Raw genomic sequence first — 14,985 nt, 5'->3', positions numbered from 1 at the left:
GACGATCTTTATTTTTATCTACGTAAAACTGATTCACGCACGCCACAACTTTATGTTTTTTTAATGACAAAACCTTGTCGAAACGTTGTACATTTGCTGTTACGTTAAACTTATATCAAAGTTTTTCTTCATTACCCATTCAAGCCGCCTCCAACCATTATTAGTCTCAAAGTTCTTCGTCATCAAATTTGAAGTCTAAGTAACGTGACACATTTGTACTGAAACCAGTCTGAACAATGTACAATTTTTGTTTGTTGTTTTTTGCAACGATAGTTACGTATAATTTGTAGATCATCGAACCTTACAGATCATCCAGTATCTCAACTGAAACAAGCTAACAGCTATCTAAAAGTAGAGTAGTACCTATCCGTACGTAGGCCTATTTAATCTCCTCGAGGAAAAATATGTTACTCTTATTATGTGTTTAAATTTTGAATGGCGGTAGTCAATTTACATTAACTAATTATTTTATACTTTTATTTCCTGTGGGTTCATGATACTTGTTCCCTTCCCCCAGGTTAAGTCAATATTATGTGACATTGTCAAATGTAATATAATGACATCACGTAACAATTGAAATTCAAAAATATAGCTTTTCACGATAAGTCATTGTTATAAGGAGCTAAGGATAGCAAAAATCGCCAAACATTCAACTAATGGTCAAACTTCGACAGTTGAATTGTTGAAACGGAATATAAATTTACTTCTCTGCTCTGTTAAATTACATTTACTTTTAACTGTACGTTAAAAGTCGTGATTGTTGGTCACGTTTTCCTTCGTATTGTATTCGTTTACTGCTAAAAATATACAAGTTTTTAATCAGAAATAGGACACTTTTAATAATATTGCTGCATACGAGAAATTAAAAATGCGTGGCTGTTTTCGGTTTCAACTAGTTGCAGGGTGAAATGCACATGTTGGTTATCCCGTTCCTTCGGCACCGTGCCAGATTGACGTCATAATGAGATGTACGTGTGCGGGTATGACGCAGATAAGAGTCCAAATGATTCTTTTTATTGTAGTAAACGTCACGATGAATCACGTGTGATATGTTCTGAAAATACTTTTTCTCCACGAAGAGTAAGAACGTACAAGTTGCACCGTATCATAAAATAAAACATACTGAATCAAGTCATTTTATATGATTGCTTTCAATAGTGTATATTTATGTTTTGCCGACTTTTTGCCAGGTTGACTGTTTATTAATCAGGAGGCTATAGAAAGCTTGTCTTATTTTTCTCGTGAGTGTGACTAGTATCCAGTTATTTTCTTATTATTCTAGTTCATCGTATGGTTTCCTCTCTCTGGCACGATTCTCCAGTGGCACAGCGTAAGTCTGCGGACTTATAACGCTAAAAAGCACAGATTGTGTAGCTTTGCGCTTAATAACAAACAAACTCTTTGACATGGTGGGCTATAATAGATAGATCGGTATTGCAGACTCTTGTAGGTGTTATTTTATGCATTCTAACTTTTGTTGGCATTTTTGTTTCTCCAATGTATTGGAATCCACATTGACAGGGGATGCTGTTGGATCATTTGGTAGTTCTGCTGTGGCTTCTGAACAGTCTTCTGACTTTATACTGTTAACATATCTGTGTTTTTCAGAGAGACTTACAAGACAGGGGCATATGGCTGAGCTGTGTGTCTTTCTTCCTGCTTATCGTTGTTGTTTGTATCTGTATTTTTCAGAGAGACTTACAAGACAGGTGAATGTGGCTGAGCTATGGGTGTCTTTCTTCTTGCTTATTGTTGTTATTTGTATTTTCCTCCTTGTCAATTTACAATAACTTATGAGTAAGAGTAAAGAAGAATGTAATAATATGTCGCTCCACACTATACCAAGACTCAGCTGGGATAGGATGGACATGGTCTAGACTATTTATATGAACAGTTTGCTTGAAGAACAATTATTTCAGTGTGAACAAGATTAAGTTATTACTCAACAAAGTTAGATTTGTAATTTATTAATAACAAATGGTTTATTATTATTATTATATTTATTTAGTTTACTTCAATTAACTTTCCTGATCTTTAGTTTGAAGGAAATATGTTTATATTATCAGAGTCAAACAAAGATCATATCTTACAAAGCTGTTAATGCTAAAAAATGGCATATAAAATTCATGGTTGGAATATATTTGCTTACTACTACCCTGCGGCAACTGATAAAGATACCCGCAGCTTTTTCCCACTCAACATAATTCGAACTTAAATTTTTGTTGTATTTCTTCAACAGTATATTCAAAATTAAGTCTAATAATCATAGTGCAAAGTGGCAATTTTATGAGCAATTTTTTATTTTTTATTTTGAAATATCTTTTTTGTAGCTAATCATTTAGTGTCATTCACAAAGTGTTCTTCAGAGGTGTCGGAACCAGGGGTGCTGTACCACCCCCACTTTTACATATTTGACTTGTATAGGAACTGTAAATTATATTATATTATGTTAATTTTCTTGGGGGCATGGTCCCAGACCCCCTCTGTCGTAAAATCTGCATGTCTAGTCAAGCACCCCCACAACCCTTTCTACACTACTGTTCTTAAACTATTAAATATATATATATATTCAACACATAATTTCCAACTGATACTAGCAGTTTTTTTGTTTTTTTTTGCAAATGTATTGCTAAACTGTATAAGCTGACCGAAAATTAAAATGAGTGTAAAGAGTGGTATTACACCTCGAGTCAACTTGTGGCAGGATTAACAGCTTTTAAAACTATTGTCTCTTAAACAGTTGCTAATATTCTCTGTTTTTTAGTATTTCAACCATATTTTATGAGTAATTTTCGACCTCAGTAAGAAATAGCAATGTTTTTGTGTTTAGAAAAAATGTTGAGATTTGTATACTTCATTTCTTTTGTTTGTTGTGAGGTTGTTTCATTTGACAAAACAATTTACTTCGTGAGATGTGTTGCTATTCTATTGTACCTGTACTAGCAATAGTTATTTATAGCACATTATATTATTTTTTTCTAGAGCACAAAGTTGTTATTGTGGGCCTGGATAATGCAGGGAAAACAACAATTCTATATCAGTTGTGAGTGAATATTTTAAATAGTGGTTATATATACATCTATATATTTTTATTGCTTTGAATTTAAGGAAATATATATTAAGGTTTCAATATTGTTCAAATTCAATACTTTTTTTTATTTTTCATAATTTCTGAAAATTTGTAATGTATAACTAAACAGTTTTAAAATGTTCGTCTTTCCTAACAAGTACATATAACTTTTTTTAAAAAAAATTCAAGACCTTAATAATTGCAAATAACTACATGTAGTTGACTGATGGGCATTTTTTACCTTAGTGTATGTCAGTCAGCTATATTTGTGCTAAATCGTACCTAATAATAACTACTGTAGTTTAAGACTGTTTGTTATGCTAAATCTGCCACTGTCTTCAGATGTAGTCCTGATAATGGTTATTTTTAATAGGATTCTAGCCTGAAACCTTAGAATAAAGCATTAATCTGAGCTGAGCTGGTATTCATTTACAGCCATACAGCCGTATTTATGGTAAACGGATTTAGCAGTTTTCTCTGCTTGATTTGCTGAAAGGTTTCTTGTTTAGTTTTTCATTTTATTTGTACCTGTGCCTTTTTGTTTAACTTCTCTTTGCTAGATTTACTGTATTTTTTTGTTTTGTTTTTGCATGTAATGCATTTATTACAGGATCATTCAATATGAATAAGAAATTTTTTAGGGTTAGGGCTTATTGAATTTAAATGTACACTCAAGTTTTTTACTTCTAAGTTGATGATACTATCTCCTAAAAACTTTCAGAATTTATGTTATGTTGAATATTATATTTTTTATTATTGTCTCTCAGAAGTGTGAAATTAAGGTATACATACATAAAGAAATGCATTTTTTAAAAGTTTAAGAATAGTTCATTTATCCTGTTTCTTGAACATCTCAAATAAATATTTCTTATTTATTCAGCTTAATGAAAGAAGTTGTTCATACTTCTCCAACAATTGGTAGCAATGTGGAAGAGGTTGTATGGAAAAATGTCCATTTCATCATGTGGGACTTGGGAGGGCAGGAATCGCTTCGTGCTGCATGGAATACTTACTACAACCACGCAGAGGTGAGACAGTTAGTTGATAAGCCTTGTTTTAAGAAGGAAAGAGGAAATGGGTTGTAGTGACACTTTCAGTAGGAAGTTTATCAACATGACTCACCTTGAAAGTACCTTGTAACCATAACTCTGAATGTACTAAGTGTCTCTTCACATAAACATTAACGGTCTTTTTTTACACAAAATAACCTGATGTTTTTCACCAAAGAGTTTTCAATGAAGTTAAGAAGCTTTATTGAGTCAGTTTGAGTGAAATGGGATTTCATGTTACAAATAAAAATACTTCTCTTCATCTTATAGTTTCATATTTCTTTTGAGTAACTTCTAGGACTACCTAAATGAATATCAGAATTTTCTTTTTTGCCCCCCCCCCACACAAAAAAAAGAACTTCATTAACTGCTCATAGGTGAACAAAAATTATTACAGGAAAAGAATATAAGACCAACCAACTATCTACTTATGCCCACCAAAAAAAACTGTAATAAGCTTTATGTAGAGTAGGTTATGCTCCATTAGGTAAGTACATGTGATAAGACAGTTGCTTTGAAACCTGTGGCTTGACAAATTTATTGATATTTCAGTAAATTGAGAAGATAAGTACAAGTTTTATATTCCTGCTTGTTATTATATATATATATATATATATTGTGCCTCTAATTAGTTTGACATACTGAAAGCTGTATTAGGGAAGATTTAATAGTTAATAATATAAAAATTGAAATATAAACTACATTTTGATTCCAAGTTTATTGACATGCACACCTTTATCCAGCATTATGGAAAGTTAAAAAAAAAACTCATTTAAAGCACTTGTATAAGTAATAGAAATCAAGTTATTTAGTTCAACTTGTATTCAGTTCTGCCTTGTTGATACCAATTGTACTAAAATAATCCATTTTAACAAAATAGAACAGATTAAAATCAATATTTTGTTAAATTCATAGCCTGTGTATTACAATTACTTCTTGATGTAGTCTTGTCATTGGGAGAATACCCGTAATGATCACTCACTTCCGTACACAGAAAGCTATTTTCCTCTTGAAATCATGCTAATCCACCCGAGAGACTTGCATGCCACCATGCTCGTGAAAACTCCCACCTAAAATTCATGTTAAATTGCACTACTGCAAAACCTTCCACCAATAGGAGTGTGACACCTCCTTGCACAAATGCATCCTCTACATTCATGCTAAATATTTCAATCTATTCCTTGACATGGTTACGCTTAGATGTGTATATTTTTGCTGAGACTTGTTGAAGTAATTTACTTCAACAACTTTGTATTTTCAACCTTTCAATATGAATTCACAGATTAACGTGAATTCTTGTTTCTTCTGATATGCATACAAATATTACTCACTGTTACAAACAATCTAAGAAGTTCTTGCCTGATTGGATTATCATTGTGGTTCTTCATGCTCTTATCTGGGTCCCATAGAATCTGTAACAGATGTTTCTGCTCTCCCTGGACACATGTCCTATCCCTACTTGCCTTTGTATACATTTCTACATCCATGTTTCATCTCACTTTCTCATTCCTACTTTTTTCTATTTCTTTGCCCTTGGTGGTCATTCCTTTCTTCCAATGTCCTCTCCTTTTATTTCTTTTTTGGTGTTATTTCTGTTCAGGACAGATGCTCTTGTCCTCTCCAGGCCACACAACGTTTTGTCACACACTTCCTTCTTGGAGTTCCTTTCTTAACTGGGTCACCTCCTTAACCCGGGCCCTCTTTCCTTTCCCCATTATGGATTGGATCTACCAGCTCATACATCTTGTCTATGCCCTTCCGATGGTGGTGTTTGTATGCTATCTCGAGTCTTCTTTCTTCAGCTTTTCCCCACTTTTCTACAGGCTGTCAGGTGGACTACCCCATAATTATTCATTTTATATTAAACTATCTCCACCAACAGCCATTGTTCAATTAACCCTACAACTGTAATGGGTGTGAGTATTCATTTACTTATTCTTTGCCTACTGTTCTTCTACTTTTGGATGCCACTAGGCAGCTTATGTTACCTTATAGGGTATACTTGTCCAAAACTCTGCATCAAGCCAGGATAACAGAAAGCTCTCAAACCATCCACCCTGACCCAATCAGTTCCCACTGCTAGATAGGGTGTTCCTCAAGACCACTGGAGTTTTACTCATGGTAATACTATAATATATTCAATAGTCTGAATCAGACTACCCATTCTGTGAACTATCATGGAAAAAGCCAGCAATAGAGTTGTGCACCTGCCCACTTCTCTGGCTAGCACTTGTTGGCTTTTAAAAATAGGGTTTTGAAGTGCCCTCCTCCCATGACTGTTGAGGGACCCAAAGTTTCTGGTGGTAGAAGAGCTGTGCACAGATACTTACCACAAGTGCCCTTCTCTCACAGTTGGTGTTGATTTGTAGAGACTGATGGTTGAGGAGGTGTGCACCAACAGTTGCAATCTAAACAAGCCCCAACCTCGCTACACTTTTTTGCCATCAGACGTCTTGTGTGCGAGTACTCTGATGGTTATTTACCTATTTTGTCCATCCTTGTGACACCATATAAGCCTTTCACTTCTAGTCCTGCTCACAGGTGAAGAATATACCCTGGATGAGATGAGATACAGTTTCTCATGGGTGTGCCCCTAATGGAGCCCCTGGGCTTCCTTCAGACACTTGTTGAAGGGAGCTCATCTAGTTAACTTTTGCACCGGCCCCTCCACCATCTTAATGTGGGATTCTAGCTTTCTTTGTAAGGAGGTGAGTTCTCGTACCAGAAGCTAACATTTTCCTTAATTGAAAATGTATTTCCAATAGATATTCGCCTCTATACATGTTCCCACCCATCCTCCCCTCTTTCCTGGTGCATCTTTATTTGGGACCTTGTCAAAGAATGAAATACTTTGCCTGTAAATGTAGAGGTTGCATTTATGCAAGGAGGTGTGTTGTTGCACTCCTTTTGGTGGAGGGTTTTGACGATGTATCATGCAGTAGTGCAATTTCTCATGAATTTTAGCTGTTTGTGTATGGAAGTGAGTATCTGTCAGAAATACATTTTCAATTAAGGAAATTGTTAACTTTAATGCTATAAAATTTCAGTGCAAAAGTTTGATGTGCTTAATGTTTTATCTAATGAAATGGAGCAAACAGACAGTAAAGCATTATAAAAGAAAAAAATTATGATGATATAGAAAGTAGTTAATAATCAAGGATAAATTATTTTGTTAATCATTAATAGTTTGACATTTAGTGGCCTTTGCTTTTTAACATGAAGTCATGTATTATTATTTGGAACAGTGGTTCCCAAGCTCTCTTAGTCTGAGACTCCCTTGACGTGAATAAAAAAAAAGTTTGAGGCCTCCCCAACTTATAATTTTAGCATGGTGATTGGAAAACAGTGTCGTAGTAAAAACAATAATATCTTTCAACATACTGTATCATTTAATTAATTCAACATAATTACTTATTGTTTATTTAGAATAAAAATTAATTCAGCATCCCCCCTCCCCCAGCCCCACCACACAAAAAGCTTCATGGCTCCAACAATCTATAACTGGAAATTTACTATAAAAAAAATAGTGTAGCTTCTTAACTGCACAAAATAAATTTGTTTATATTGTTTTTTTAACGTATAAATTATCTAAGAAACATTCCTAGGAAGTACTCAAACTATCGTTTTAAGAGCAGCATCAAAACAAAATGTTTTCCATCTGTATATGAATATTTTACACATTATTAGGAAGTAAGAAGAAAAGTTAACTGTTGTAAATTTGTTACTAACAAAATATGCTGCACTGGTGATGTGCAAGTGTTTGTTATTACCTTAGCTACATAATGTTACACTGTTATAATTTATTCTTTATTCAGAAACTGAACACTTGTACTGTATGTTTAGACAGACTGTTAGGGGACTAACCATTGATTCTATGTATGTAATGTTTGTAAACGAATCTTCAGTATCAACAGCACTCTCAATATACTAGTTTTTTGTTTTTTAGTCACACAATAGGAAATTATAGTTGACCTTGTTTCAAAGATGTTTCAGTAGTGTTCACTACTATAAAAGTGCAGAAACCTACAACACAGTATAGAGCTTGGAGTAGATTACAAGTTAGCATGTGTGTAAACATTGTTGTTGGCTTATGAGCTTACTGTGTGTAAAATGAATTGTTATAACTGATAAGACTTCTATATCTTATCAACATGCCTAAAGATTTTATCTACATGTGATATATATGTTTTCTACTCATTCAGCTGTGGTAGTAATGACACTTATCAACTTTGTATTATTTGTAGATGTAAGTGCAACGTTTTCTGTTTAAGCTGGAGATACCTTAGTGGAATTAAGTGCTCTATACAAGGTTTTTAAGTGGCAGCCAATAGATTAGAAAGATCATGTGTAAATCTCCCGGCATCAGACATATATAAGTTAGGTAACCCTACAAATAATTTCTCAAGGACAAAGGTAGATTAACGGGTTTATTTTTCTGTCAGTTTCTTATAGTTGTAGTGGATAGTACAGACAGGGAGAGGTTACCAGTTACAAAAGAAGAACTATGGAAAATGTTAAATCACGAGGTGAGTACAAAGAGGATTTATTTGAATTAGAAATATTGTACTGGATACAGATACTCTTAAGCGATACATTTAAGATCAGAGGTTCTTGCTGGGTGTTGTACAATTTAAACACATGTTTGAATTTACAGATACTCTTAAGTGATACGTTTAAGATCAGAAGTTCTTGCTGGGTGTTGTACAATTTAAACACATGTTGGAATTTACAAATACTCTTAATTTATACATTTAAGATCAGAAGTTCTTGCTGGGTGTTGTACAATTTAAACACATGTTGGGATTTACAGATACTCTTAAGTGATACGTTCAAGATCAGAAGTTCTTGCTAGGTGTTGTACAATTTAAACACATGTTGGAATTTGCAGATACTCTTAAGTGATACGTTCAAGATCAGGGGTTCTTGCTGGGTGTTGTACAATTTATATTTACAGATACTCTTAAGTGATACGTTCAAGATCAGAGGTTCTTGCTGGGTGTTGTACAGTTTAAACACATGTTGGAATTTGGTTTCTTATGAAATCATCTGACAGGAACTACGTAATCCTACAATATCTTTTCATTTTACTATCAGTATGGAAGAGTTTTTAGATTACTTAAATTTAGAAAGTTGTTCTGACTTTGTGTGTTTTTGCTCTTGATAAAATAAGTATAGGCAAATCCATAGTTTAGTCATTTAAAAAAAATTACTTATTAATAATTTCTTATTATCAGTGTATTTAAAATTTAAGAACTAATCAAGTACAGATATATTTTTAAAAACACGGTTGTTATCAGTAGAAGATTTTAAAAACTTGATAAAATGAAAAGCACCAAATTTCATATATTTAGTGTATTAAACTTATGCTGAATGTAACAGAACCTATACTGTAAAGGATTTGCTTACCAAGCATTAAAATTAAATCTTTATGGAAATATTACATTTATTTAGATTTATTTAATGAGGCCTTCATTTTTTAATTGTTGATACGTGTTGTATTACACAGTTATATATCTAATTGAAATACTGTCAAATTTGGATGATACTTGGACATTTTATTTCTATAGGCATAAAATGTAAGCCCTGGGTAAGTTTTCTTTGTTACTGGAATGTATGCTCCACGTGTTCCTGGTAGATACTGGCTGGTCCTCCTAAATGTGGTCTGCATCTCATTGGTAGAGTTAGCCCAATGTTGATGATCAGATTTCTCTTATGCTGTGGTTCCAGTCTGTGTGCCATTGTTCCCTGTCTACAAAACATGAGAACTGGAAAACCCTGGCTGGGACTTGTACTTATATTTCTGTAAAACTAAAATATTCAAATATCATGCAAGCTGGACAATATTTTGTGTGTATACGTAACTGTGCCTCAACCTGTAGGTTCGCCAGTGAATGAAGGGAAGAAGCTAGTGGACTGTGTAAGAGAAATATACTTAAGTAAATAGTTGGTAAATATTTTTAAGCATAAATAAAACTAACGTAATAGTCACACCAACTTTAAGAAAAAATATTTATTTCTTTATTTTAATAGGATCTTAACAAGACATCTGTATTAGTGTACGCTAACAAACAGGATCTTAAAGGTTGTATGACACCAGCAGAAATCTCAGAACAATTGAAACTTACGTCTTTAAAGAAACATAGATGGCAAATACAAGCATGCTGTGCTCTTACGGGAGAAGGGTGAGTTAAGATTCTATGAGTAGAATACTGTCCGAGTGTATCTGAGAAAGGAATCTTTGTTTGCCAGGTTATAAATGCCTTCTAGAGAATGTCTTAATCAATTTGCTACAAAAGTAAAGTTGTATAGAAAGTATAACTTATACTGAAATGATAAAAATAAATAATTGAACTTGTATATATTAACTTTCAAGTATGCACTGCTTACTTCTTTATGTTATGCCAGTTAGTTAAAAGCATGCAAAACAGAACACTTACAACAAAGTAGGCTACTGAAATCTCAAACAATTGTACAAGCTAAACTTGATTTTGTTTTGATTTCCTGCAGATAGTGAAAAATGTATGTTAAGGTTTTAGCTGAGCTTGTCACTAACAATCAACATGTAATACCTAAATTTACAGAAAAAAAAAAATTTAAAGAGGTACAATATTTTCAACAACAGTACTTCTCTCTTAGCTGGGTTCTCTTGTTTTTGTTGTTATGTGCAGTGATTGCTAGAGGCTAAATATAACTGCTGTATTAGACATAAAATAATGTAAAGAAAGAAAAATTTTCTTCTTTTCGACAGTCACTGATATAAAGATCTGCTATGTCTCCATAATTAGTTAGCCTTAACGATTGTTTTCTCTCACTAGTTGTTTTCATGTTTCTGATGCTCTTTGGATTGTGAATCTGTTCCTACACATTTTTATTTTAAACTGATTTGACATTAAACTGATCCAGTTAAATCTAATTTTATTACCCTTTAAGTCAGACAGCTATAAGCCTATGGATTTACAATGCTAAAAACAGGGGTTCAATTCCCCCTCAGTGGACGCAGCAGATAGCCTGATGCAGCTTTGATATATTAAAAAAAACACACAATTTAAGAAAATTAATTAACAATTTTGAAATGTTTTTTATAGCTGTTTTCTGATAATCTGGTAAGTGTTTTGTCAAGTGAGTAATGTTTATATTTTTTGGGTAAACTGTAAGTTTTTTCCTTCAATTTTTATAAGATGGTAATAGTTTTGTCAAATTAGTATGTGTCATATTTTATGTTACAAATGTGTTGGAATAATAATAAGTTATTTTAAAAGATTTTGTAATGTTTAAAATATTTTTCATTATTTTTTTTAAAGTGTATTAGGATTCACGCGTGAAAGAAACATATAAAAGTTATTTGATTTCTGCATAATGAAATCAGTGTAATTTTTTACTAAAAACAGTATTCTTTTATTAACAGATTATATCAAGGTCTTGAATGGATTTATTACCAGCTGAAATGTAAGAAATGACACTGTAGCACCTAGGTATGATATTGTGATGTACGGTATTTTGAACACCACCCTATTCTGACCATAGTATCATGCTGTGACACAGATGCAGGAATAAATAAACATTTGGTGTTTGGACAGATGTATTGTGACAAAACACCTGTGCAGAAATGACTTCTGCTTTATAGTAACTCTATGTTTAAATATATTTTTAGAATGTGTTGGAATAACAAACTAAAGAACAAGCAAGTTTAGTGTGACAGGTTGCTTTTCTAAACCTGTACAAGTTATGAAGAGTAACCATTATGTCCAACTGTTTCACTGTACCCACATTTGTGTTGTACACAGGAACTCCCAAGATAAAAAGAAAAATACAGCATGAAATACAATTGTATGAACCCTCTCTATATATATGTACACAACTTGTTTCTTTGTACGATATACTTCTTGAAGAAATTTGTTTGTTAATCAGAAATGAATCCATTACTCTTCTTGTGATGTGGTAAAAGTGTGATCTTCATTCGAGGATATGAGGAGCATCATATCCCCAGTAAAGTAGATTTTTTTTCTACTTTTGAACTGTGAATGTTGACAACTACAGGAATTTGTGGGAAAACTTTACCCAGTCTCTTCTGTTTCGCTTAAATTTATAAGCAGTTATGAAGTATGTGGACTCAACTTGTATTTCTTTTGTATAAGACCTATTACATCAGCAGTTTTTGTGAAAACTGTTTAATTATTTAAGTAGTGAAAGTCTGAAGAATTGTTAGTTTTACTAACATTCATGTGAATCAACTTTTGTTTTTTTTAAATATCCAAGTTTTTGGTGGAAAAATTCATTTGTAATAAGGAACATTCCTCAACTGGTTGTCACTTTATCCAAAACAAAATGTATACTATGTATTTGTTTCTTCCAAACAAAGTTGCTGAAATAGTAGTGTCTTTTTAATATGTTCCTTTTAACACATGATATATAAGATTAAGCTTTGTAAGAGTTTTCTTATTTCAAGCGAGTATGTATGTTTGTACTATCAGTTTTGCAAATCTAGAAAATTATTATAAAATTGAAAGGATTAGTTTTTCTAAATAAATTTTTGTTTCCTTAAATAAAATAAATATATTTATTTTGTGATACTAAAATTTCATGACAGATCATTAATGAAGTGGCATCCAATGTAAAAAGTGTTGTGGTGTTTTTTTTTCCACTCTTTTTTTTTAATATTGTGAGACAGATTTTAAAATACTTAATTAGGATTTGAAAAATGTCACAAACTAAGTTTGCTATAAAATTTTAAAGTGAGTTCAAGTGTTGGCCTGTCACAATTTACACTGTGGTCCAACTTATATACTAAAGGCTGTCTGTAATGATTGCCAAAATAAGTACATTCTGACAATTGCTGGACTGAGCTTTAGATGATAACGAGTACGTCTACCTACAGTTTTTTTTACTGATAAAGCATTTTATTTGCTTATAAAATACTTGCTAGTGCACACAACAAGAAAGATATGAAAAACATTTGTGGGAAAATTGTTTGTAAATATGGGCAAAATAAAAAAAAACCATGAACAAAGAGGGGAAAAAAATCATTGTATTAAGTTAAAATTTTTGATAACCTTAATTTAAAAAACAAACCTACATGACAGTCTAATTGTAAAACAAATTACCTGTGTATACCATCCAGATTTAATGAATGAAATACATAGTTTATAACTCGTACAAAAAATAATTTTTTTATGATCTGTAAATTAAAAACGTTAGATTTCTGGTAAAGGAATTCTGTTATCAATTTCAGATATCTTCTGCAAGGTATTTGGTTAGTTATTTCATCACCAGTCTCCTCAATGCTCTTTATTCTTTTTTTTTTAAACCAGTACTTTGAAGTAAGACAGTTGGAAAGAATTAATTAATAAGAGAACCAAGGACCATTACGAATATTAAACAATAAACAACAAAGATTTATAATAATTAGTACCAAAAATATCTGGTTATTTTGTAGAGTTAAATGTTCTTTAGACATTTAGCTAAATTTTTTAATCAAGTCCTCAACAGTTCTTTTCCTACATGGAAACAAGAACAGAATTGATTAATACACAATTGGTTTTAAATATTGAATGGCATACATTTTTATATACATATTTTTTTAGTGTCTTTATTAAATATTAGATTTGTCTGCAGAAAACAGTTGCAGTTTATTAGGTCTCAAACGAAGTTTTAAGTCACGAGCTTATATAATTATCCGAGTCTCTCTTTTTTTTTTGTCTTTATTTTATTTTTTGCAGCAATAAAATGGTGTACAGTGGGTAATCAAGGTCTCTTAGACTACCTTTGTACATCATACAGGGTTAGCCATACCTACCTACACTATATTAATCTCATTCATTAGTTTTGTTTATTTGGTTGTATTTATATTAATATGTAGTTAAGTTAATTCTTTTTTTATAAGTTATAAAAACTGAATAGACTTAAACCAGAGAAATGTAATTAAAAAGAAAATCCATTCTGACAACATCAGGAAAAACATGTATACTAGTAGAAGTACCAAGAATGTTACCCGAGCTTTTACCTTCTATATACGAGTTTTATATAATGAAGTCATTTGTCTGGCAGCTAGTTTTTTACCTTATTTCATTATTAAATAAAGTAACATTTGCAATGGATTGCTTAGATTTCACACTTTGTTTCCTAACTGCCCACAATCGGGTATATGGTCACTATCACAAGGTGCAAGAAGTGTCACTGAAATTTTTGACTATAATTCACAACTACATAACTGCATATTTGTTATTTTATATATTGATAATAAAACAAGTTAAACTTTTTTTTTTTGACTGGTACTGAAAGCAAAATCTGTTTCAAAATATTCTTTGCTAAGGTTATGTCCTTAAAACTTTTTAACTTGTAACTTACTAACTTAAATAGCCAAACAAAAGATACCTGTAATAATTATGTGATGTCATTTTTTATTAGTAAACTGAGAAATTTCCCAAAATTTTACACTTGAAGTCTTTGTTTATAATAGAAAAATATTTTGTTTCTTAAACTAAGGCTTTTAGTAGATACAGATTTGTTTCATTACAGTTTTTCTGCAATAATATCTATCAGTTTCCCACAAGACAACACGTTAATAATAAAACAAATGCTAAATTAGGTAGGTTGCTGAAGGTTCTTCATTCATAAGGTTGAAGAAGTTTAAAAGACAAACAATTTTTTCGTTTTTGAAGTCTTCGACTCATCGACTGCTGATTTCACATAGAGTATGTTCTCTCTCTGGCAGTTGAATGCGAGTGTGCCATATATGGTGTACAGCTTGCAAAAATTCCATGCTCAAAATCATAAATAATATTCAACGTTAAAACTGGTACACAATTAAAAACATTTTATTCAGGCCTATCTACGGAGAAACATGTAGAGTCATCAACTTTTTGAAAG

The 14,985-nt window shown here is 32.1% G+C and overlaps 1 protein-coding gene across 2 annotated transcripts in view; it reads left to right on the top strand.

The window, feature by feature from the left end:
- Positions 1 to 13,288, top strand: part of LOC106468899 (ADP-ribosylation factor-like protein 5B) — a 26,136-nt gene extending 12,848 nt beyond the window's left edge. For both annotated transcript variants that reach the window (XM_013929348.2, XM_022397262.1), the window contains exons 3-7: positions 2,983 to 3,043; positions 3,951 to 4,098; positions 8,562 to 8,645; positions 10,150 to 10,301; positions 11,525 to 13,288. In XM_013929348.2, coding sequence (XP_013784802.1) covers positions 2,983 to 3,043; positions 3,951 to 4,098; positions 8,562 to 8,645; positions 10,150 to 10,301; positions 11,525 to 11,576 — 497 coding nt within the window. In that variant the 3' untranslated portion in view covers positions 11,577 to 13,288. The remainder of the gene's footprint in view (positions 1 to 2,982; positions 3,044 to 3,950; positions 4,099 to 8,561; positions 8,646 to 10,149; positions 10,302 to 11,524) is intronic.
- The last annotated feature ends 1,697 nt before the right edge of the window (positions 13,289 to 14,985 follow it).

This window comes from Limulus polyphemus, unplaced genomic scaffold (genome assembly GCF_000517525.1).
Source record: "Limulus polyphemus unplaced genomic scaffold, Limulus_polyphemus-2.1.2 Scaffold3208, whole genome shotgun sequence".
NCBI classification, from domain to species: Eukaryota; Metazoa; Arthropoda; class Merostomata; order Xiphosura; family Limulidae; genus Limulus; species Limulus polyphemus.
This window is presented reverse-complemented; position numbering and strand designations above follow the sequence as displayed.